General features: G+C 38.6%; 1 protein-coding gene across 1 annotated transcript in view; it reads left to right on the top strand.

The window, feature by feature from the left end:
- Window positions 1–25,979, top strand: part of Ermp1 (endoplasmic reticulum metallopeptidase 1) — a 43,813-nt gene that overhangs the window by 14,834 nt on the left and 3,000 nt on the right. Inside the window, exons 6-14 of the mRNA XM_023721939.1 lie at window positions 10,547–10,693; window positions 12,232–12,324; window positions 13,034–13,246; window positions 14,343–14,563; window positions 15,422–15,587; window positions 16,629–16,819; window positions 21,138–21,290; window positions 23,450–23,652; window positions 24,595–24,710. Coding sequence (XP_023577707.1) covers window positions 10,547–10,693; window positions 12,232–12,324; window positions 13,034–13,246; window positions 14,343–14,563; window positions 15,422–15,587; window positions 16,629–16,819; window positions 21,138–21,290; window positions 23,450–23,652; window positions 24,595–24,710 — 1,503 coding nt within the window. The remainder of the gene's footprint in view (window positions 1–10,546; window positions 10,694–12,231; window positions 12,325–13,033; window positions 13,247–14,342; window positions 14,564–15,421; window positions 15,588–16,628; window positions 16,820–21,137; window positions 21,291–23,449; window positions 23,653–24,594; window positions 24,711–25,979) is intronic.

The raw sequence follows: 25,979 nt of genomic DNA, 5'->3' as shown, positions 1-25,979 counted from the left end.
TGTGGTGCTGGGAGATTGAACCGCGGTCCCTGTGCTTTGCTAAGCTTGTTCTAAGTAGGTGCTTTAGACCACTGAGCCATCTCACCAGCCCCTAACTTATAATTTTTAAAATATTATGTTGGCAAAAGATGAGTAAAATGATAAGATTGGAGCTGGTTAGTATAGAGAAATAAGTGTTTTCATAAACCAGTGCTAAAAATGTAGGTTATTTTTGGCAGTATATATTTTTAAAATGTGCAGATTCTTCATTACAATGACTCTAACTTCTGACATTTTCTTACTGACACAGCTGACATGGATATATAATCTAAGTATTACATAGTCATCCTGGCCTTATTGAGTAAATCACTGAGCATATTTTTAAGATCGGAAAGTAGGAGACTGGCTATATAGTGGTGATTTAAATTCTATTTTGTCACCTGTCATTAATTTTTCCTTCTCCATAGAAACATCTTTTCTCTTACCATAAAGAAAATCACTTTTTCCTGTAACCCCAACTACTGCCTTACTCCTCTGACTTCATTGCAAAATTTCTTAGAAGAATAGCCTATGCTGTAGTCTCTAGTGCCTTTGTTTCTCTTTTTTGAGACAAGGTCTTGCTATGCAGTTTAGGGTGGCTTTGAATTTATTATGTGGCCCAGGCTGACCTTGAACTCACAACAAACTCCCTCCTTCAGCCTCCTGAGTGCTGGGATTACAGGTGTGCATACCATGCCAGATATTGGTTCTGTTCTTGACCAGTTGCCTCTCTACCAAAACTGCTCTTGGAAAAGTCGCATTGGCAAATTCAGTGATCAGTTTTCAGGTCTCATGTTATTTGCCTTTGATAATAATACTTGCCACTTTTTGTCTCCTCTTTTATTAATTCCCCTGTTTTGTTTCTTGTGAATGTTGATGCCACTTTCCAAAGTCAGCAGTAAGGAGAACAGTGGAGGTTTGGCCTTCCCCAGTACCACATGTGCCTGTGCGCTTTATAGGAAGAAAGCTGGGACTCGTTCTTTATTTTTATTTTTTTATTTTTTTACATTTATTTAGTGTGTGTGTGTGTGTGTGTGTGTGTGTGGCCAGCTCAGCCCACCTGGGGGTGGGGCTGGCTGGCATGTGGTGCTGGGGGATTGAACCGCGGTCCCTGTGCTTTGCCAAGCTTGTTCTAAGTAGGTGCTTTAGACCACTGAGCCATCTCACCAGCCCCTGGGACTCGTTCTTTAAATAGAGATTTTTTAATTTTTATTTATTTATTTATGTATTTAGTACAAGGTCTACAGGGTCTCACTACACAGATTGGACTTCTAGTGATTCTTCTGTTTTTCAGCTAGCTGTCTGGTCGGCCCTTTTAAGCAGAAATTTACCCCCCCCCCCCCAAAAAAAAAAAAAAAAAGCACACAATACACATCCCTGTAAGCATCACAGGGTGTAGATATTGGCAGGAGAAAATGCAAATTGAAAATAATGTCTGTGTGCCTCCCATCTTTTTCTTTAGGATAATTAAGATAAAAGCCTTTCTGGAGGAGGCAGGTTAGAATAACTAAGCACCAATTTTGTAATTAAATGGCATAATCTCAAACTTCAAAACCTCTAGTGGTTGATTGTGTGCTTTTCAATGTGGAACCCTGGACAAGACACAGAATCCTTCTCATCTCCAAAGTGTTGTTGGTACCTACCTCTTACGATTAATAATAGCACTTAAAGTTTTAATTTGTCATTTAAGGGACTCCCTTTAGCTTTGTATAATGGAGATTATTGCAGGAGCCGATCTGTCTCCCTCTTCCTCTTTTTACACTCAAAGCTGACCTGTCCACAGCTTGTAATCTTCCGTGCATGATCCATGAGAGGCTGGAGCAAGGCTAGAGCTCTTCTGTGCTTCAGAAGACTAAGGAGGTTAAAGGCCAGGTTGCAGGTCTTTAAACTGTAAATTTCCTTTCTTGCTGATGGATCTTAATTTTTAAGTACTGTACTTTTTATACTACAGTGCATAAAATGAACTTCAAATATTGTCTTTAGGTATCTTATTACATTGCAAAAAAGCTCACTGCTTGTGTCTGGCTTAATAAAGTTTTACAAATGTAATATTATAATAATGTAGCCACTAGAATAAGCACTTGCCTGGCAAGCGCAAGGGCCTGAGTTCAATCCCCGGTTCTGCCAAAAAAAAAAATGTAGCCACTAATCAGATTAAGACAAAGTATGATGGGTAGAAGCCTTCTTTGGGCCAGCCACATAGCTCAGCAGACTCCCTAGCATGCTGTGCTGGCCCCGCCTCCCCCAAGCCCACTGGGACTAGACGTGGTGGTATGCACCTATAATCCCAGTGCTTGGGAGGCTGAAAACAGGATGATCACTACAAGTCTAATCTGTAGTGAGACCCTGTAGACCCTGTACTAAAAATATATATATGTATAAATAAAAGTTGCCTTTGTGGCCCTTCCCATTTTTACCCCTGTTGGTTACCATGATACTGGTATTTTGTGGTAGATTTAATTTTGTATGTCCTAAATAAAATAGAAGCAAACTGAGTCCAGCAAGTTACATATACCAAACAAGTATACATTCCAACCAATTTGAGCAATTAGATGGTTTAATATTTGAAAATCAAGCCAGGTGTTGTGGCACATGCCTGCATCCTAGTGTTTGGGAGGCTGAGGTAGAAGGACTGCTGCAAGATTGAGGCCAACTTTAGCTACAAAGTGAGTTTGAGGCCGGCCTGACCCTGTCTCAAACCAAAAAAAATTGAAAATCAATTTATATAATTTACTACATTATAAGGAGAAAAAATATGAGTTGACAGTTTCAATAAAGAAGAGGAGGGGCTGGTGAGATGGCTCAGTGGTCTAAAGCACCTACTTAGAACAAGCTAAGCTAAGCAAAACACAGGGACCGCGGTTCAATCCCCCAGCACCACATGCCAGCCAGCCCCGCCCCCTGGTGGGCTGAGCTGGCCACACACACACAAAATAAATAAATAGATATTTTAATTTTTTTTTTTTTTTTGGCTTACTTTTTTTTTTTCGGAACCGGGGATTGAACTGAGGCCGTTGTGCTTGCCATGGAAGCACTTATTCTACTGAGCCATCCCCCCAGCCCTAGATATTTTAAAAAAAAGATTAACTTAAAAAAAAAAAAAAAGAGGACTATGCTCCTTTCTACAGTCTATCATACTCAAGAAATATGACATAAAGCTGCTCAAAAATGCATTTTCAGGTTTCTCCAGTTCTAGCAGTTTGTTTTTAGATTATTTTTAGGGAAGGGTCTGTAGCATGGTCTCACTCTAGATTGGACTCCTAATGATCTGCCTGTTTACAGCCTCCCAAGAGCTGGGATTATAGGCACTTGCCACCAGGCCCAGTCTCAGTTGTGGTCTCAGTGCGCCCTGGGGGTGGGGCTGGCACCAGCATGGCAGGCCCAGGGATTGAACCCCCAGTCCACTTGCAGGCACTTTAATCTGCTAAGCTATTTGGCCAGCCTGTGCCCCAGTCCTTTTAAAGTGAATTATATATACAGATCAAAGGCCAGGTTAATATGCCAAAGAACATAAAACACATGTAAGATATTTGTACTGTCACAGTATATATATACTTTTAACTACATTGTCCACACTGGATATGATACCTTTTTTAAAAATCTCTTTATGTATATTGAATTTTTGAAAAATTTAAAAAATCTTTTATTAATTTACTTATTTGGCACAGGATCTTGCTACACAACTTAGACCTGTAGTGATCTTCCAGTTTCATCCTCTCTAGTGCTTTATAATTTCCTCCCTTGTATTAGTTTGGGATTGAGTTTCATTTCTTTTTCTAGAACCTTAAGGTTCAACATTAGGCTCTTTATTTTGAGCTCCCTCTGTTTTTCTAATATAATTCACTGCTGTAAATTTCTCTCATAAGACTGCCTTCATTGCATCCTGTAAGTTCTGGTATGTTTTATTGACATTATCATTTAATTGTACAAATTGTCTAATTTCTTTTTTTAAAAAATTTTTTAAAATTTTTATTTGTGTGTGTGTGTATGTGTGTGTGTGTGTGTGTGTGTGTGACCAGTTCAGCCCACCAGGGGGCAGGGCTGGCTGGCATGTGGTGCTGGGGGATTGAACCGTGGTCCCTGGGCTTTGCTAAGCTTGTTCTACGTAGGTGCTTTAGACCACTGAGCCATCTCACCAGCCCTCTAATTTTTTTTTAAATTTCATCTGTGACCTACTGGTTGTTCAGGAGGGTGTTATTTAATTTCCATGTGTTTATGAAGTTTTGTGGCTTCTTTGCCATTGATTTCTAGTCCCATTGCATTATGGACTGATAGTATGCAAGGGATAATTTCAGTTTCTTTGCACTTACTCAAGTATGTTCTATGAACTAGTATGTGGCCTACTTTGTAGAGTATTTCATGTGTAGCTGAGGAGATTCTGATGTTGTGGTGTGAAACACTGTAGACATCTACTAAGTCCGCTTGCGCAGGAGTTTGGTTCAGTTCTCATATTTCCTTTTTTTGTCTAGTTAATCTATTTGTGACAATGTGTTAAGGTCCCTCATTATAATTGTATTAGTGTTTATTTGACTTTTCATGTCTGCTAATGCTTGTTTTAGGCTGGGCATGGTAGCACATGCCTATAATCCCAGCACTGGAGGCTGAAGTGGGAGAATAGTTGCAAGTTTGAGGCCAGCGTGAGCTATCAAGTGAGTTCAGGACCAGCCTGAACCATAGTGAAACCCTGTCTCTGTCCGTCCATCCGTCTGTCCTGTCTATCTGTGTCTGTGTCTGTGTCTGTCTCTGTCTCTCTCTCTCACTGGAAATTGAACTCAGGATCTTGCACTTTCTAGCCAGGAGCTGTAGCACTGAGCTATATCTCCGGCCCATGAAATCCTGTCTGGAAAAAAAAAAAAGTTTTATATGCTTAGTTGTGCTGGTATTTGATGCATATATATTTATGATTGTTATCTTTTCCTCTTAGATTGTTCCTTTTACGAGCATGTAGTGACCTAATCCTTGTCTCTCTTAATCAGTCTTGGACTGAAATCCACTTGGTCTACAAATAGAATAGCTAGCCCTGCTTTTTTATAGTCTCCTGTTGCATGGGTTATTGTTTTCCATCTTTTGGCTTTCAGGCTATGATTTTTTTTTTTTTAATGTTGTTTTTGTGTGCAGCATATTGTTGGATCTTGGTTCTTGATCATTCTGTCAGTCTATTTCTTTTGATTGGTAAGTGGAGACCATTTACATTGGTAGTTATAACTGATATGTATTGACTTATACTTGTCATTTTATTTTCCTGATGTTTTTTTCCTCCTCTTTTTTAATAACTTGCCTTACCTGGTGGATTCATTCTGTTGGGGTTCATGGAGTTGTGTCTGGATCATAGGCATGCGCCATCATGCCTGGCTTTTTTATTTTAAGGCAGTCTCCCTAACGTTCCCTGGGCTAGCCTTGCACTTGGGAGTATTCGTGTCGCAGTTTAGTGAATAGCTTGGATTATAGTTGTGTGTGACCATGTCTGACCTTAGTATGGCTTTATATTTTTAAGATGCCAGAGGTTGAACTGCTGAGCTATGTCCCCAGCCCTATTTTTTTTTTTCTTTTTTTCCCATTTTTTATTTTGAAACAGGTTTTGATAAATTGACCAGGCTGACCTGAAACTTGGGGTCCTCCTGCCTCAGCCTTCTGAATTACTGCAACTATAGATAGTGCACCAATGCTTCCAGCTTTAGTATGGTTTTAGTCATACTTTATGTTTTAAATCAGATTTTTATTGGTGCATTTCAGCTACACATAATGATCACATTCATCATAGAGAATTCGTACCTCCTCACTTCTTTATCCACTCTTCCCTTTCCCCTTTACAAAGCTTTGTTTTTGGGGGCCGGGGAGATGGTTCAGTGGAATAAGCACTTCACTGGCAAGTGCAAGGGCCTGTGTTCAATCCCTGGTTCCGCCAAAAAAACCCCAAACAAACAAACAAACAAACAACAAAGCTTTGTTTCCATGATTTCTTCTCTATTTTCTTTTCTTTCCCTCTCACCTCTCCCTTTGTTCCCCTCCCCATTCCATTGTACATTTTCTTCCTTTTCTACAAAACTTATTATACAGCTTAGTCCTTATTTACACTTCCAGTTTCTCACACCAGAGATTGTGGCATTTACATATTATGTCTGATTTATTTCACTTAAGAGTATGGCCTCAAGGTGCATCCATTTTCCTAGAAATGTCTGGAGCACATCCTTTATGGCAGAGTAGTACTCCACTGTATAAAAAAAAATCACATCGTCTTTATCCATTCACCAGTTGGGTACCTGGGTTCTGAGATTTGGCTATTGTCAGCCTTGCCACTAGAAACATGGGAGAGCATATATCACTATGATACACCATGTTTAATTCCTTTGTGAAGATAACCAGGAGGAGGGTAATAGCTATGTCAAATGGAACTTCTACTCCTGGTTTTTTGAGGAATCTCTACACTGATTTTTCTCAGTCGTGCACCAGGTACACACCCACCAATAGTGAAGAAGGGTTCCTTTATCCCCATAGCCCCCAGCATATGTTATCAGTTGATTTCTTAATGATAGCCATTTTTTCTGGGGTGAGATGGAATCTCTTTTTTTATGTTCATCTCTTGAATGACCAATGATGTTGAACTTTTTTTCATATGTTTATTTGCTGTAAGTGCCTGATCATCTTCTATTCCCATTTTTGGATTAGGTCTTTAAATTTGGGAGGTCTGATTTTTTTTTTTTTTTTTTTTAGTTCTTTATATGTTCTCAGTAGTAATCTTTTTTCTGAGGCACACATCTGGCAAACCTTTTTTCCCTCATTATGGGTTGTCTCTTCATGCTGTTGGTGATTGGTCTTGTGCAGGTTTTAATGAGATCCCAGTTGTTGATTCTTTGTGGTAGTTGCTGTGCAGTTGTGGTTTTACTCCTTGCCTTTACCACTGTCTTTAAGAGTTTCACCTTCAATCATGCTTTAAAAATATAATTTCAATTACTTATATCTTATTACAGTAATAGTAATGCATAACATACATTTCCCCACTATCATTTTTTTTTTTTTCTCTGTTAGTATTTTTGTCTTCCTCAGTGTAACATATCAGGAGGCAGATACTGGGTGCTTAACTCCAGGGTCTTTGCACCAAACTGCATCAGTAGTTGTGTGTGTGTGTGTGTGTGTGTTAATTTGACGTACAGTCTCACCAAGTCATTACAGTGTCTGGACTAGGCTCAGGTTTGCAGTACTCCTTAGCCTCCTAGGATGCTGGGACTGCATGCATGGGCCACCATGCGTACTTTGTATTTATTACAGATACTAATTTTTTGTTTTTAAAGGTATTTGTCAGGTTTTTCCACTATTTTTCATTTCATGCAAGTTGTTTTCTCTGTTGTAATAATTTCTTTGAAATTATGTAGCTGTCCTATTCCCACCAAACTTTGATCTTAGTTTTAGCAATTATTGATAATTTATGCCTTATTATTTTTACTGTTTTCCACATACAGGGGTTTCTAGCTTCATCACTCAGTCATCTTAATTGCTGGAACTGTAGTAGAAGGGAGACTTACATTTTTTCTTTCCTGTGTATACTCACAGTGTTTCACGCATTTCATCGTGTACGAGTTCTGTTATCATTACTCTTTTATCTTTTTTTTTTTTTTTGGCGGCACCAGGGATTGAACTCAGGCCCTTGCGCTTGCCAGGGAAGCTCTTACTTCACCGAGCCATCTCCCCAGCCCTTCATTACTCTTTTAAACATTGCTTTTGCTACATTCTGACTCCTTTTCTCTGGGACTGTATTTAATCTTATGTTAGACCTTTCCATTGTCTTACGTATCTCTTACATTTCTGTATATTTCATCCCCTTTTCTTTCTGTGCTTTTTAATCTATTAATCATAATACTTTAAATCTGTACCTAAGGGTTGGGGATGTAGCTTAGTGGAAAGAGCTTGCTCATCATGAGTGAGGCCTGGGCTCCATAACCTAGTACTGGAAATAAGAAAGTCTGTGGTTCTTAACTTCCAGTATTTGAATCTCTTGTTTATTGCTATAATGCTCCTTCTCTGCATTTTTGATCTTTTTCTTTTTAATGTAGGAAAGCAGTTTGATAATTTGTTTTTAAAGTTATAAAAATGATATTCCTAGATCCCCAGAAGTGCAGTTTCTTTTTGCATTTTTTTTTTTTTTTTTTTTTGTGGAACTGGGGATTGAACTCAGGCCCTTGCACTCACCAGAGAAGCACTTATTTCACTGAGCCATCTCCCCAGCCCCTTCCCTGCAATTTTTTTTTTTTTTTTTTTTTTAAAGTTTTATTGATAAACATATAGCAATGAGACAGTTTCAAATCAAATCGAAAGTACAGTTTCAACAAATAATACACTGCATATATTCTTCTTAGTGGTTCCTGCAATTTCTTGATCTGTTGCATTAGTCAATTTATGGCAGATTTTTGCTATAATATACAATCCTAAAAAGTCAGGCTTTTTTTTTTTTATTTTTTTATTTAGTACAGTGTCTATAGGGTCTCATTACACAGATTGGACTCGTAGTGATACCCCTGTTTTGAGCCTCCCAAGTTCTGAGATTATAGGCATGTGCCACCATGCCCAGTTTCAGTCACCACCTCAAGTGCGCCCCAGGGGTGGGGCCAGCACAGCAGGCCGGGGACAGAACCCCCAGTCCCTGTGTCTGCCTAAGCAGGTGCTTTAATCCACTGAGCTATCTGGCCAGCTCCGGGCTTATTTTTTGCCTGGATCATATTTTGGTTCCTAAATACTTGCTGTCATAATCCATGCTTATCATGTTCTAGATGTCCAGTTCATTCTGGAATCTGGGATGAAGGAGAACCCCTATCAGGGATTGTTGACTTCAAAGCCAAAGTTAAGGAGAAGTAAGGAAAGGCTTTTAAAAGTCTGCTGAGTTGAAGGTCACATCGTTCCTGCTCACAGTGCAATGGCTCGTGCAAGTCTTTGGCTGAACGTGTTGTAGTGGATTAGCTAATGGTCAGTTTGTAACACCCAGCAGAGCTGAATCAGCATAGTACTGGGTGTGGAAGACCCACCTGAAGATTGTTGCCAACAGTATAAGAAAGAAAACTGGAGGGAAAGAGATGGTGCTGTTGATTTTCCTAGAGAAGCTTGTCATGCAGGTTTTCCCAAGAGGAACTCAGTGTTCTTATCATCAGAGAAGCTTTGGTCCTTGCTGTAGCTGAGGATGGCTGTGGTTCTTTTCTGGTGAGCTCTGATCCTTATCTTGAGTGTCACTTCCTGGCTGCAGTGCGGATCCCTCAGCCTTCTGGCACAGCTCCTTCATCGTACTGGTGCAAACTTTCTAGCTTCTATTGACCTTTTTGCCTTCCAAGGGCAGATCCTTGATAGAGACTTGCATGAGACATTGTGGTGGGCTCTAGGCTTCCAGCTGGACTCATGGAGGACATTGCCATGGCATCCAGGCCCTCAGATGGATTCTTTAGGTCTCTACTGAGTGGACAGATCTTCCACATACTTTTGGATTTGACTCTTTGGGTGAATATTATACAATAATTTATAAAATATGTGTCCTGTATTGTTTCCCTTGTGAACCCTGACTACAACACCTGCAGCTCATTATTTTGGACAGAATATTTATTGATTCAATAGGGTGGCATCACAAGTTATGTGGCAAGTGTAGGAAGAGTATAATTCTTTTCAAAAATAATTTGGAACACTAGTGAAATTTTACCGATGGTTCTAAAGAAGAAACTTTCAGTTTTGAAGAAAAGCTGCATGTGTATAAAGATACAAATACAAAATTATTATAAGTTATAAATTATAGTAAAGAATTTAATGGTATATTCAGCAAAATGTTTTTAAAATGACTGTTATATCTACCAGCATAGGAAAATACAGTTAATCTAATGTTAAATTTGAGCAGTGTGCAGTGTTTTCACTGTAGCCATGTGTACATGTGATCTTTTATGAGAAAATTGAAGACATGAAATTGACAGTAACTTATCTTAGAATGATAGACTTACAGATTTTTTTTCTAATTTATTGATACTATGCAGCTTGGACTTGTAGTGATCCTCCTGTTTCATCCTCTCCAGCTCTGGGATTATAGTCGCATGCCACCATACCTTGTTCTGGGGCTAGCACGGTATGCGGTACTGGGGATTGAACTTGGGTTCTTGTACTTGTCAGGCAGGTGCTTAGACCACTGAACTATCTCCCCAGCCCCTTGTTTTGTTTTTGGATTTAAACTTTTTGTAGTTGCTGTTATTATTTAATTTTATCTTTGTAATGTTATTTTTCATTCTAAATTATACACATATATGAAAAATGTTGAAAAATATAGAAGGGATTAAGAAATTAGTTTTAACTGCATCTCCAAAACTCACCACTATTAGTACTTTTTTTTGGTACATCAAAAAAAAAAAAAAAAAATGCTGGGATTGGGGATATAGCCCAGTTCTAAAGTACCTGTTTAGCATGTGCTGGGCCCTGGGTTCCAGCATGACCACCAAAAAAGGAAAAAAAAAAATTAGTGTATGTTAAAAAAATTATGATGTTAACTTTGTGTTGTCATGTTTCATTTCAGGTCCTGAAAATCCTTGGTTGATTCAAGCTTATGTTTCAGCAGCTAAACATCCTTTTGCTTCTGTGGTGGGTCAGGAGGTTTTTCAGAGTGGAATCATTCCTTCAGAAACTGACTTCCGTATCTACAGAGATTTTGGTAACATCCCAGGTATTTTATCAGTGGTTATAGGTCATTGCACAATGTTGATTTATCAGAAGTGGCCTTCACTACTGGAAAGTTTGTGAGTAAACAGCATTTGCTGAGAATACAATTTTTTTTTTTTTAAATGTATTTAGTACAGATTCTACAGGGTCTCACTACACAGGTTGGACTCATAGTGATCCTCCTGTTTTCAGCTTCCCAGGCACTGGGATTACAGGTGTGTACTATCACACTCAAAATGTCATGTCAGGGTGCCCCTGGGGGTGGGGCCAGCACAGCATGCCAGGGATCGAACCCTGGTTCTTGCGTCTGCCTAAACTGACACTTTAATCTGCTGAGCTATGTGGCCGGCCCTGAGAATACATTCTTTTCTTTTTGGTGGAACCAGGGTTTGAACTCAGGCCCTTACACTTGCCAAAAAAGCGCTTATGGTCTGGGGAGATAGCTCAGTAGAATAAGCACTTGCCTGGCAAGCACAAGGTCCTGAGTTCAATTCCCAGTACCGGAAAAAAAAAAAAAAAAAAGGCGCTTATTCTACTGAGCCATCTCCCCATCTCTGGCTCTTCTAGATTTCTTTTCCTCTTTTAAACTCCATGCTAATGTAAATGTTTGCCTCCTCTGTATCTTCCTATCCTGTAAAGTGCCAGAAGAGAGAACAGCTTAATACTTTATTCCCAAAAGATGATAACATAATCTGTTTGGGGGTCTTTGACTTGCCCTGTTGTTTTGCATGCTCCCTCCTTTGGTGCTGTGTATAATGCAGGTCAGTGATGGCCTTTTATAGAATGAGTGCCAAATTCCAACCTAAAACCCACTGATTATTGCAGCATGCCAACATTGTAAATATACCTGAATTCTGAGGTTATAGTTTAGAAAATCTACATTAACATCTTTTGTCTTAAAAATACAACGACATGTGCTATAGGTTTGCAATTACTGGCTTTGGTGAAGCTCAGATTTGGCTCTGGCTTGACAAAGATATAGGTGGTGAAGTTTTTTTTGTGTGTCACTGGGAGTGGAACCTAGGACCTTATGTATATATGCTAATCAAGGGCTGTACCAGTGAGCTATACTCTCCAGCCCTGGATGGCAAAGATGAACACATAAACGCATTGCTTTGATGTATTATGTCTCCCTGTGGAATGTTGTACCCTCTTAATTATTATGTGTTGAATTAAGTACCTTGACTATAGGTTTTGTAAGAATATGGAAGACAATTTGTCATTCATTTATAAATATGACAAAGCAGTCATCCTACTTCTCTGACGTTTTATCTTTTTAAGAATTTAATACAGTGGTACCTTTGCTCACAAACTCAATTTTTCTATGATTCTGATCATAAACCCAGCTGAATGAGAATCAAACAAAATTTCCCCATAAGGTTAATGTTGAACTGAACCAATTAATTTGATTCAGTTCTGAACCATGTTGGTTTGCAACCAGAATCATGGAAAGAATCAAGTTCTTGAACCAAGGGACCACTGAATAGGCCTAAAGCAAGGTTGTTCTTCAAAGCAAAATTACTTTTTTTCCCTGTGTTTTAGGAATAGACTTAGCTTTTATTGAGAATGGATACATTTATCACACCAAGTATGACACAGCAGACAGAATTTCAACAGATTCCATTCAGAGAGCAGGTTGGTATTTCAAGTTTGAATTTTATACTGTAAAATGAAATATTAGGTATAACCTAAATATGTGTGTTTTGCAGCCAGTGCATTAGAAAAGTGCTTTGTGGTAGAATGAGTTAGGGATTTGGGGTTTGATCGATGAAGGCTTAAATTTTAGTTCTCTGTAGTTTAGTAGTTTAGAACGTACACAGTTACCATGAGGATTTAGAAAGGGAGTCACCCAGGTTCATGGTAAGATTGCTGCACAGTAATTTACAGTCAACACTGTAAATTGGAGGTAGTAGTAGGACACATCAAGGAAAACAGTTTCATGGATTTATGGTTGGGTAGTGTGGGAGCAGGTGAGAACTTCATGACAGGGAGTTAAAGTGCTTTCCAGAGAGTTTTGGAAAAATCAGGAGAAGCCAGTCTGTTATTCATCCTTAAAGATTTGGTTGGATTTGGTGTGTGGAGAAAAGAGGATGTTCCAAGCTAGAACACAGTATGAGAAGGATGTGTTTCTAGGAGGCTGTCTGCGAGTAGTTGCTGGATTAGAGTGAAATAGTATCTTCAGAAATAGAGGGAAACAGGAACAGCAGGAAGCTTTGCTTATTCATATCCTACCCCACTGTTTGTTTACTCAAATAGTAGGTGGTTTGTTTTTGATTTGTTTAGTTCTACATGTAGATCACATTCAAATAACTTACTCAACATTGTTATCTTCCTTTACTAATAGGTGACAACATTTTAGCAGTTCTGAAATACTTAGCTACATCGGATATACTGACTTTTTCCTCTGAATATCGACATGGAAAGATGGTCTTCTTTGATGTGCTTGGCTTGTTTGTCATTGCTTACCCCTATCGTGTTGGCTTAATAATAAACAGCATGGTTGGGATGGCTGCTGTTTTGTACCTGGGCAGAAAACTGTTGCAGCCCAAACCTAAGTGTAAGTATTTTCCTCTAAAGCTGTGCTGGCAGCTGTAGGTCTCACTGAAGATCTTTAGTCAGCATTCCTGTATCCTCCCAGGTAGTTAAGAATCTTGAGAAAATAATACTTGATTTATATTGTAAAAAAATTCTTAACTATTAGGTTGATAAGCTCTTATACTTGTAGGCTTTGTGAGTAGACAATTTTTATGAACTTCATAGAAATAACATAGGAAACAATGAAAGATTGTTTGTATAGACTGATGTTTAATGAAAACTTCTATTAAAAGGTCTTTCCTGCTGAGCATGGTGGCACATGCCTGTAATCTCAGCACTTGAGGCTGAGGCAGGAGGATCTCTGTGAGCTCAAGAGTAGCTGAGGCTACCTAGTGAGTTGTCTGAACTAAATAGAGAGACCCTATTTCAAACAACAACAAAAAAATCTTCTGTGCTTTATAGATAAGTAGTACACTGTTTTGAGGTATGAATGAACTGCTTTTAAATTGGTTGAAATGTTTCTCCTTGACAAGTTTTACACTCTTTGTCATGTTCTGTTACAAAATAAAACATTCAGAACTAATTTATTTATTTAAAATTTTATTTATTTGTTTGTTTATTTATTTATTTATTTATTTATTGTGTGTGTGTGTGTGGCCAGCTCAGCCCACCAGGGGGCGGGGCTGGCTGGCATGTGGTGCTGGGGGATTGAACCGAGGTCCCTGTGCTTTGCTAAGCTTGTTCTAAGTAGGTGCCTTAGACCACTGAGCCATCTCACCAGCCCTCAGAACTAATTTAAATAATTATCACTAGCTAATTTTTCCTTGTCTGCATTTTCCTGTTTGCTTCTTTTAGCAAAATTTTATATGAAACTTTGCCTCCCATCCTTGCAAATATTTTGTTACATTAAGTATTCCAATTTTTTTTAATATTCCAAAGTTGATGAAAACTACTTGCTCACTCAATAAGTATTCCTTACATACTGATCTCCAACCTACGTCATTCCAGTACTTTTCAACAATAGCAGTGAATTTTTCAACATTTTCCTCTTTAACTCTACTGTTTGTATAATGGGTTTGATGGATATCTTGACTTCCAGCTTTTTCTTTTCTCATTAGCTGTTAACTACACGAAGGACTTCTTGTGTGGACTTGGTATAACCTTCATTAGCTGGTTCACCAGCCTTGTTACGGTTCTCATCCTAGCTGTGTTCGTCTCTCTTATCGGACAGTCTCTCTCGTGGTACAACCACTTCTATGTCTCCATTTGTCTGTATGGAACAGCAGCTGCTGCCAAAATCATTTTCATACATACTCTTGCAAAAAGATTTTATTACCTGGTAAGTAACAGACATTTTTTTTTTTTTTTTCTGCTTTCAAGGACTAAGTCAAGTAGGATTGTATTTAGTCTCTAATTGTATTTAGTTTTTTTAGTTATTAGAGATTGTTCAATGTGTTTATGGAAAACACTCCCATAACTGTTAATTTGCTGGAATGTTCCTTATTCTGAGCATTGTGCTGCAGAATGCAGATGAGGGTCTAAAGCTGTGCTGTAAATAGTGCTGAGGATGGGGTGATAGCACCACTCGCACTCTGCTACGCTTGCTGCACTCTCTGGGTAACGTGTGCTTGTATCTGCCAGCCCATGCCTGACTCATAGTTCTTATCTTTGAGTACTGCTGTTCTCCACTGGACTGTCAAGCTTCAGCAGGGCAGGGACTGTCTCATTCAACATGTATTCCTTTGTTTATGCAGTATCCGATACACAGCATTAACACAGAGAAAATACTTGTTGCTTAAAGGAATGTTGTGCTTAGAGTCTTCAGTTTTTCTCTTACCTGTATATTTGTTGATGCAGATTTTGATAGCACATTGCAAGGGAAAAAGTGGGAAGAAGAATGGTTCTAAATGATTTATATTGAGTATTAGAGAATGCTGTCACATTGTTATGGTGATAGCAGTATAAATGTGGAATATTTCCAAAGGTTACTTTTAGCCCTTGAGAGTAAAGCACAGATTAGATACAGCTTTCCTTCCATCTTGTGAAATTATTCTTCCTGTGCAGTCATTTTGAATTTGCTGTGTAGGACGAAGTTTGTGTTAACTTCGTCTGTTTAAAGCACAGACTCTGTCAAAATGAGATGTAGCTCACGTATGAATGACCTGTAAATGAGACTGTTTATTTTCCTTTCTTTCAGAATGCCAGTGACCAGTATCTGGGAGAAGTATTTTTTGACATCTCACTGTTTGTGCATTGTAGTTTTCTTGTCATGTTCACTTATCAAGGACTTTGCTCAGCGTTCATTAGCGCTATCTGGGTGGCATTTCCTTTGCTCACAAAGCTCTGCATGCACAAGGAGCATGGTAGGAAATTAGTTTTGATAAAGATGAAAAATACTTTAAAATATAGTGGGCTTTCAGTGACTTCGTTTTATTGTGTAGCCTTTCCAAATACTGATGATAATTATTATTATAGTTTGTTATTGTTGTGTTGAGGCAGGGTCTTGTTGTGTGGTTCAGGATGGCCTCAAACTTAATATGTAGTCCAGGCTGGCCTCAAACAGCAATCCTCCTGCCTCGGCCTCCTAAGTGCTTTTAAAATTTCTTTTTATTTATTTGATACAGGGTTTCACTACCCATTTCAGACTCATAGTGATCCTCCTGTCTTAGGAGGGTTATAGGTGTGCACCACCATGCCCGGTTCGAGGGCTGGTTTGGTGTGCACTACCAGGGATTGAACTTGGGACCTTACACTTGCCAGGCAGGTGCTTACACTGCTGTCAAGCTATCTCTTCAGCCCTGCTTTTTTATTTTTTTTATTTTTTATTTATTTATTTTTTTTTAAATATTTATTTATTTTTATTTATTACATTTATTTATTGTGTGTGTGTGTGTGGCCAGCTCAGCCCACCAGGGGGCGGGGCTGGCTGGCATGTGGTGCTGGGGATCGAACCGTGGTCCCTGTGCTTCGCCAAGCTTGATTCAAGTAGGTGCTTTAGACCACTGCGCCATCTCTCCAGCCCCTGCTTTTTTATTTTTGAGATGGGGTCTCACCATGTTTCTCAGGCTGGTGTTGAACTTGTAATCCCCCCAACTAAGTCTTCTGAGTAGCTGCAACTGCAGGAGTGGGCCACTGTATCCAAACCTTAGATTTTCATACCATGCACATTGTTATCTTCGCCTATAGCCCATTTCTTTCTCATGTTTATGAACATATACTAATATATTACTGGTACATTTTATTTTATCCTCTCTGCATGAAATTATGTTATTTCACTAGATAACACACATTGAAGGGCAAGTATCCCATCTAACCTAATCTCTGTTAGTTGCCAAGACCCATCACTATAAATATCTGCAATCTCAGGGTAATGTTTCATAGATGGTTTTCTTTCTTTCTTTTAGGTGTCCAAGGAAAATTTATCATCCTTTACCTTTTGGGGATGTCTGTTCCTTATCTTTATGCATTGTACCTCATCTGGGCTGTATTTGAGATGTTCACTCCTATCCTTGGGAGAAGCGGTTCAGAAATCCCACCTGATGCTGTGCTGGCGTCCATTTTGGCCGGTTGTGCAATGATTCTCTCTTCCTATTTTGTAAGAAAAAACATTTTGCTTTTTAAAATATAAATATATGATGAGGTTAGCAGTACCAGAGCCTGTGAAATAATGTTGCTTGTATTTTGAGAAAGTCTGAAGAAAAAAAATGGTGAATGGTTGTGCATCTTGTGGGCCTGTTATGGTAAGGATGCATTTCTGTTGTTCTTGTGATTTTAATTTTTGCCTCCTCTTTCTCCCAAATCCTCTCATTAGAGGGCTGGTGAAATAGCTCAGCAGGTTAAAGCGCCTGCAAGCAGGTTCAGGAGCCAGGGGGTGCGATCTCTGGGTCTGTGGTGCTGGCCCTGCCCCCAGGGCATGCTGAGACAGCAACTGAGACTGGGCATGGTGGTGTGCACCTGTAATCCCAGCTCTTGGAAGTCTGTAAACAGGCGGATCACTGTGAGTCTGATGTAGTAGTGAGACCCTGAACACCCTGTAGACCCTTCCCTAAAATACAAAAAACAAAAAACTTAAATCCTCTCATCAAAACCCTTTTCAAGTAGCTTTTCAAACTATCTGAATGTGAATTTGTAGAATGCACACTAGATGAGAATTGTTGAAGATTCCCTTCAGATGATTCTTTAGACTCGTTCCTGAATATGTTTGTTAGAGGTAAATATTAATAAATACATTAGAGCTGGGGAAGGAAAGCTAATTTTGATGAGGCATCTTAAAATTTTTACATCATTGCTGGTATGTCAAAATTCATTAATTGCATCTGTCTTCTTGGGTGATACACAATTATGAAACCCAGACATGCCTTCAGTTAGCAAGTAATAATGCGTATCACTGTCCTTGTCAGTCTTCAATTGCTGTTGTCAGTTTTCTGCCCTAGTAGGGAAAAACTTTGCAGTCCTTGTTTTCCCCTTGGGAAACTCTAGAGGGCAGACAAGATAGTGACACTCAATTTAAGATGAACCCCAGTCAGGGTTTTAGATAAGGTTCTTCTAGAGAACGCAGGCTCTTTGTATTCTTATTTATGTGTAGTAATGTTAAAGGTAGTGCTTAATTAGCAGAGTAAAACTGTTCTCCTTAGGTAATGGAAAGTTTAAAACTACTGTGCTCACTCAGAGAGCTTTTCTTTCATTCCATGGGGATAGAGTAAATATATTTTTTTATGAAGCAGTTAAATTTCTGTGACGTTACCAGTTGACAGGTTTCCTGCATTTCCCTTTGCTGGGTTGTCATGATTATACTGATCTGACAGTGCTACAGTGGGACTGCTGATAGGAGTGGGATTAGAAGGAAGAGAGTTAGCTGGGCACGGTGGCACATTCCAGTAACACCAGCTAAGGGAGGCTAACGATTGGAGGAGTGCAAGTTTGATTCCAACCTGGGCAGTTTAGTGAGACTTTGTCTTCAAGTAAAAAAAGTGAAATGGCTGGAGACATAGTTCAGTGTAAGAGTGAGTGAGTATCCAGCACATACATGCCAGGCCCTCTGGCTGGTCCTTGGTGTCCCCCATCCCCAGAGGAGACTTGGCCAGAGGGTCAACATCATACTACTGGACATTTTATTCCTCTTTGTGCTTCTTTTCATTTTACTTTGCACTTGTTATTTACCTGAAGAAGCAGGGTGTGGTGGTACATTCCTGTAATCCTGGCATCCTCGGAGGCTGAGGCAAGAGAATCACAAGCTTGAGCCCAATCTGGACAGCTTAGTAACTTTTAAAGATCCTATCTCAGAATAAAAAAGGGCTGGTGATAGAGGTGAATACCCAGTCTCAAAACAAAAATAAAACATCCCTCAACTACAATATGAGGGCAGAAGTAGAATTGGGAAGGTGGGTCCTTTCTTCCCCTTTGTTCTCTGATTGCCATTCTGTTTATCACTGTTAGCAAAGAAAGCTCATCCAGAAGTGGAAGAGGCATTAGATGAACCTCCTGTAGTAGAGAAGACGGACCTTGACTATTGAAGTGATAGCTTACAGTGAGATTTTATGACAACTTTGGGAGTACCTGGCTTGAGAATGACAAAAACCATAGCATTATGACAGTGAGGTTTTTTCTTTTTAACTAAAAGATTGTTTTTTCCTAAACTTACAGACTTTCCAGTAGATGGGAAACTTAGGAGGTAGACTTGTGACCCTTAGGAGGTAGAAGGGCAGACAGGGTTACTAATTTTCTTTTGCTAACTTACTGTTTTAAGTCCTGGGCATTTTGTCCTATTTCTTTAATTACAGTGAACCAACAAGCTTTTTCACCTGAGAATGCTGTTTTGTTGGAGATTATCCCTGATTGACTACTGGAACACTTTAGATAGGAAAATCCTTTCACTTGGCTTAGTAGATTCTATTTGCATAACCTTTCATTTTCTTCTTGATAAAAGTGTTCTTGCATTCATGTTACTTTATTGTTTTGTAGAACCGAGGATTGAACTCAGGCCCTTGCGCTTGCTAGGGAAGTGCTTATTCCACTGAGCCATCTCCCTGACCTCTCATGTTATTTTTTACCTACTGAACCTAGGTGGTAGGTGGTGGACTATTAGGTAAAGAAAGAGAAAGTAGGCTCTAGGGTTAGATCACTGTTTCTCAAAATGGCTTTCTTTAGATCATTTCAGACCCTGAAGGAAATGCCTGGCTCACCCAAAAGTCTTGTGAATCTTCTTCCATTTTTAATTTAGTGATCTGGTTACAGATAAAAAGTTAAGTAATATTTAGTGTTTTGTGGAAGTCAGTCTTGAGATTAAGACATTAACTTCTGCTAGGCAAACTTAGACTTGTTCTGATTGTGTTGACACTGGTCTTATGGTCTAAAGGGACAGTATTGTATTTGTAATAGTTTTTCCTCAAATGCAAATTAAGTCCACAGGCAGTCCTGAAGGATATCTAAATGCTAATTTATATGAATCCAAGTCTTTGGCACAGCTTAGAAACAGCGGAATTTGAGTTTTATTGAAACAGATCTGCTTAAATTAAAAAAGCTTGCATTTGGTAGTTTAGTTTTTATTTTCACTTTTTGCTGGCCTGTGGCTTGAAGTCAGAGCCTTAGCATTGTGCTACATCCTCCTATATCCCTTCTCCCGTTTTTTTTTTTTTTTTTTGAGATAGGGTCTCACTATGTAGTTCAGGCTGGCCTTGAGCTCACTTTGTAGTCCAGGATGGTCTCGAACCTGCAACAATCTTGCTGCCTCAGCCTCCTGAGTGCTGAGTATACAGGCATGTGCCATTCTGCTCAGCTCTCTCTTATCTTTACTTTAAAATTTATAATTATTGGGGCTGGTGAGATGACTCAGTGGTCTAAAGCACCTACTTAGAACAAGCTTAGTAAAGCACAGGGACCACGGTTCAATCCCCCAGCACCACATGCCAACCAGCCCCACCCCCTGGTGGGCTGAGCTGGCCACACACACACATACATACATAAATAAATTTAAAAAAAATAAAATTATAATTATCATCATTTTTTGGTACTGGGGGTTGAACTCAGCTTCTCTATACAGAGCTATGTTCCTAGGCCTTCTTAAAACTTTTACTTTTCAGACATGGCCTTGCTAAGTTACCCAGTCAGAGCTTGAACTTTTAACCTTCCTGCTGTAGCCTACCAAAGTGCTGGGATTACAGGTATGTGCCATTATGTCCAGCTTTTTTTTTTTTTTTAATTGAGGCAGTTTCTCACTAAGTTGTCTAGGTTGGGCTTGAACTTGCTAATTGTCCTGCCTCAGCCTCCTGGAGTGTTAGGATTACAGGTGTGTGCCACTATGCCTAACCTGTTTGGTAATTTATTGAAACCCTCAGGACCCTAATTTTTGGTGCAATTCAGTGCTGCCTGCTGTGAAATGTTTGCTATCAAAGACCATTGATGAAATCAAATAGTTTATGACTTGGCTGGTCATGGTCTACATTCTCTGCTTTCTGCTGATTGAGCATAAGAATGTGGTGCTCAGTTTTTTTTTGTTCCCTGAGGCTTTCTGGCAGCCTGCCAGAAGGTACCATCCTGGCCAGTTGGAAGCATCTGTGATTTTCTAGACTTCACTTGTGATGGAAATCCCCTAGAACTAGTGCTTTATTTTCACATACTGATAAACTTTCTTCATTGTTTGCTGAAAAATACCTTTTACAAAATAAAGTTAGAAAAAGCATCTGTCTGAGCCAAGCATGACACATGGCTGTAATCAGTACTCATTACAGTAGAAACAGGAGGGTCATGAGTTCCACTCCTGCCTGGGCAATGCAGTGAGACTGTTTCAAATTAAAAACATAAGAGGGCTAGAGATGAAACTCAGTGAGAATGCCCATTACAGATTAAAAAAGAAAAAAAAAAATAAAACACCTTTCTGCCAGTAAACATGTAATTTTTCTATATTTGTGTTTTAGGTGAACTTCATCTATCTTGCCAGAAGCACAAAGAAAACCATACTAACTCTAACTTTGGTATGTACAGTTACATTTCTTCTGGTTTGCAGTGGAACCTTTTTCCCATACAGCTCCAGTCCTGCTAATCCAAAACCAAAGAGAATGATTCTTCAGGTAAGAGCAATTTTTTGAGAGTTGAAATTCAGGAGGGGAAATTTTCCTTGTGTTTTGATCTTTAGTAGTAAATAGGAAACTCAATGAAGTTCTGCTCTTGACCTGTTTGGTTCTCTATTCTTTCCTGTGTAAAAGACCGAGGAAAAGGACTGACCACTAGGGGGTATTCTTATTAGAGAAACATATTTCTTCTAAGAGGCAGAATTAGAAATGTTTAACAGTACTCAAATTACAAAATTGTACTTGTTTGGAAAAACAAGAGCAAATAGCAGGAGATAATGGGTTTTTAGAAAAACAGATTGTAAGGGACCAGGGAGATGGCTCAGTGGAATAAGTGCTTCCCTGGCAAGCACTAGGGCCAGAGTTCAATCCTCGGCTCTGCCAAAAAAACGAAAAATAGATTGTATAAATGTCTGCAGACTGAGTAAAGAGCTTAACAAGATGAGACATTTTAAAATATCAGTAAAATGCAGCTTAGCTAGGTGGGTGTGGTCATGCAAACCTGTGGTCCCAGTACTCTAGAAGGCTGAGGGAGGAGGATTACAAGTTCAAGCCTAGCCAGGGTAATTTATTGATTTAGGCAGTCTCAAAATTAAAAAAAAAAAAAAGACCAGGGATATAGTTGAGTGCAAAGGCCCTGGGTTCAGTTCTCAAGAAACAAGTAAATAAGAATACATAAAAGCTCAGGTAACATTGATGTGATAAGGAAAATAGGCTAATGCAGACAGGTGTTATTAAAATGAGGTACAGAACTCCTGGAGCATTTTCTTCTTTTAGTGCTGATATAAAGCCTCAGCTTCATTTTTAGTCATCTGTGTTAAGGGTTGTGAACGGCTTGTGTCAAAGGAGTTATAACCTGGTGATTGAAGAACTGGGAAAATTAAGAATATCTAACATTTTGAAAGTGGGCCCAAAACATCTTGCTTATAGTCTTGAAAGACGCTGGTATACTTTATGTGGCACCTTTGATAATTTGCAAAGCTTTTGTGAAGAACAGAAGGTTCACTGTGGTTTCTCTTGGGATGCTAATTTTTATAATCATGATAGTAAGATTAGGAAAAGCTAGATTTTTACTGAAAAAAAAAAAATTCATTTGTTTAGAGGTTCTCTTTTGGCCCTGTGCCAGGAGTTGACAAATTTTCCTGTGAGGGCAAACTAATAAACATTTTAGGCCTTGTTGCCTAGTCTTTATTGCAGTTCATCTGTTTTATAGAGCAAAATTAGCTGCAGGTTAAATCTCAGCCAGTGTGTGTGGCCGTGTTCCAATAAAACCGTACAATCAGCGAGTAATCTGGCCTGATAGCAGTTTACTACTCCTTGCCATATGCAGCTCTTTTTGTTTTTCTATTCAATTTTTTGGAACTAGTTTCTGCTTTAAGCACTTTAACAGCGTATCGTGAGTATCACTAGAGCAGCACGATTGTTTGCACACCATCTTGAGCATTGGTCGCTTGGGCAGGTGTTATTTCAACTAGTTGCTGTAGTGAGTAAGTTTAATATAATTGTCTGGAAAATGTGATTTTTTTGGTCATCTTTTATTTAAATAGTTGGCCTGGTAAGTGGTTAATAAAACTGTTCTTTTAGAGTAGTGCTTTTGACAGAATTCTGTTAGCTTGTTACCTCCTACTGGAGTTTGACTCCTGTTTTTCTGTGCATATGAATTAGCTTCCTGTAACACACCAAAGGGAAATGGCTGCGAATGTGTATGTTCAGGATGTACTGTATTTAATTCCTTTTCTAAAAGGTATAAAATTCATGCCTTTTAAGTTGTTGGTTTTTTTTTTTTCCTGCTTCTTTCTGAGATGAGGTTTTGCTAAGGCTGGTTTTGAGTTCCTGGGCAATTAATCCTCTTGCCTTCACCTCCTGAAGCTGAGACTACAGGTGTACATCACTGTACCGAGTCAAAATTTTTATATAAAATTAAAATATGAAAATATATTTGTAGATACAATAAGATACAATAAGACAGTCATTTACATATCTGTCATCCAGTTTAGAAAGATACATCTCTAGCCATAATCTGAGTAAACCTAAGTATTGTTTTTTTCATTGGGCCACAACTACATTTCTTGGTATGGTTATATTTTACTGTCTTTATTAATCTGTGTTGGGAATATAGAAAGTATATGAAAAGTTCTCATTAGTCTTGTTCTTTTCAGCATATGACTAGAACATTTCATGACTTAGAAGGCAACATAGTTAAAAGGGACTCTGGAGTATGGATTAATGGGTTTGATTATACTGGAATGTCTCATATAACACCTCACATTCCTGAGATCAATGACACCATTCGAGCTCACTGTGAGGAGAATGCACCCCTTTGTGGGTTCCCATGGTATCTTCCAGTGCACTTTCTGATCAGGTTGGTTCATTACTTTTCTATGTAAATTGGGTTTTAGTTTGTTGTCAAGTCCTATTAGCATATTAGAGCTGTCTTATTTAAGCTGTTACCCTTAACCCTCAAGTCATATCCTATTACTATTTTTTCATCACTAGAGAACTACTTCAATGTATTGAAATTTTAACTCAGGTTTTTTTTTTTTTTTCAAATTTAAAGTCTTCTATGAAACTGAGCACTTGGAAAGGGTGACATTCCTTACAAATATAGTAGCAGTTAAGCATTAGTCTCCAATGATTTTATTTCTGGAAAGTTATTATAGTTTGGCATCAAAGAACAGGATGAAGAGAAATAGGATATATAGTGGAAATAAAGATCACCTAGTGCTTTAGTGAATTCCTTGTTGCTGGGACAAAATACCCAATAGCCACAGTCTAGAGGAGGAAGCTCATGTTTTTAGAGGGTTCAGTGCATAGTTGGCTGGCTTCAGGACAGGAGGGGTGCCATGGAAGGGCTCAGTGCAGAGGAAGCTTAGTTTTGGCAGCCAGGCAGTCAAGAGTAAAGAAGGGAGATACACCCTTCAAGGTCCACCCCTAGCCATCACCCTCTTCTGACCAAACCCTACTTGCTAAAAGCAAGTGTGCTGTAGTGCCCCTATAATCCAGTAATCTAAAGGCTGCACCTCTGAGAACATACTTCTGGGGGATGCTGTTACCTAAGTATTACAGTTATTTTATAGGTACTACAGTTATTATGTAGGTAGTACAGGTATTATATACCTAGTTACTATAAAGTTGAGGTTTTATTATACAATCACGACGGACTGAGAGAAGTTGGTGTCCTTTATCATATCTGTCAGTTTGTTTCTTGTCCAAAGATGTGTTCATGTATTTTAAACGCCCTTCTGTGATGGATAGCTATCAACTAATAAGGCATCCTAAATATTGAAGCTACCTTTCCAAATAGGAAAAACTGGTATCTTCCTGCTCCAGATGTTTCTCCAAGAAATCCTGCTCATTTCAGACTTATATCCAAAGAACAGACACCTTGGGATTCAATAAAGTTGACCTTTGAAGCAACGGGTAAGTGAGATGTTATTTTCTGCATCCTCCTCCCCCCCTTGCTTTGTGCTCCCTGCACTCAGTCCCTAGTACTATAAACTACCAGCCAAACAAACACCCCCCCAAAAAAAATTACTTGTAATTTTTGAGTACCATAATAAATTTAAGAAATTGAGAGTTATACTGTACATAAACTGAGTGATTTGCCTTTGTTCAAATTTGTTTTTCATTTAGGAGTATTAAACAGTTTTCTTCATGTAGAGTTTGTTGCTATTTATAACTTGGGGCTTTGTCTTTTCAGATTTAGGTGTCAATATTATATGTCAATCAGTTATTTTTTGTAGTTCTGAGGGCAGTAGATTTGTTTTTATATCCTGCTACCTCACTTTCATTTTTTGAGCTAGTTTAATATTTAATACTGTAGGATTCATCAAGTGTATCAGGAATTGTAAAACTTTTATAAAGGGCTGGATAGTAAGTGTTTTAGGTTTTGCCACATATATCTTTATAACACATTCTTTTGTTTTTGTTAATCACTCTTAAAAATGTGAAAATCCCTTCTTTTTTTCTGGTGGAACCAGGGATTGAACTCAGGCTTTTGCGCTTGCCAGGCAAGTGCTTGTTCTACTGAGCTATCTCCCCGGCCCCTGGAAATCCATTCTTAACCTGAAGAGAAGACCTCAGATGGGGTTGACTACTGTGCCATTTATGATAAGTTCTTTTATATTCTCAGAACTGTTTGAATTAGTAATAATTCTAACATAGTATAGAAGATACGGATATACCGAATATCCTTTCTTTTTGTTCCTATTAGAGTAGATGTCTGTAGTGCTTCCCTATTTGTAAGATACTGCCCCTAAGACTAAGGTGCATATGTTGTGTTCAGGCATTCATCAATTGTCAGTTTTGTGAATTTTTAAAATCAGGAATGGATAATTTTGTGAAAGGCTTTTTAAGCATCTGTGATTGTAATCATAAAATTTTTTAACCTTGTGTCTTTTATCATGGTATATCCCACTAATTCCTGACCTATAGTTTCTTTAATGTATGTGGGACTTTATTTGCTAATGTTTTCTAATGTTAGAAATTTTCCATCACACATATGAAAGATACTGGCTTTTCCTTTGTTCTTTTCATTAGATTGAGGTGTCAGTGTTATATGTCATAAAAAATTATCTTTCTTTCATTTCCAATATCCTGAAACAAGTTATGGAGCTGGGGCTGGGGAGCAATCCCCGGTTCCGCAAAAAAAAAAAAAAAAAAAAAAAAAGACCAGGGATATAGTTGAGT

The sequence above is a fragment of the Octodon degus genome, unplaced genomic scaffold, assembly GCF_000260255.1.
Source record: "Octodon degus isolate 3935 unplaced genomic scaffold, OctDeg1.0 scaffold00087, whole genome shotgun sequence".
Classification (NCBI taxonomy): Eukaryota; Metazoa; Chordata; class Mammalia; order Rodentia; family Octodontidae; genus Octodon; species Octodon degus.
Note: the sequence above shows the minus strand (reverse complement) of the source record. Positions and strands in the feature narration are given on the sequence as shown.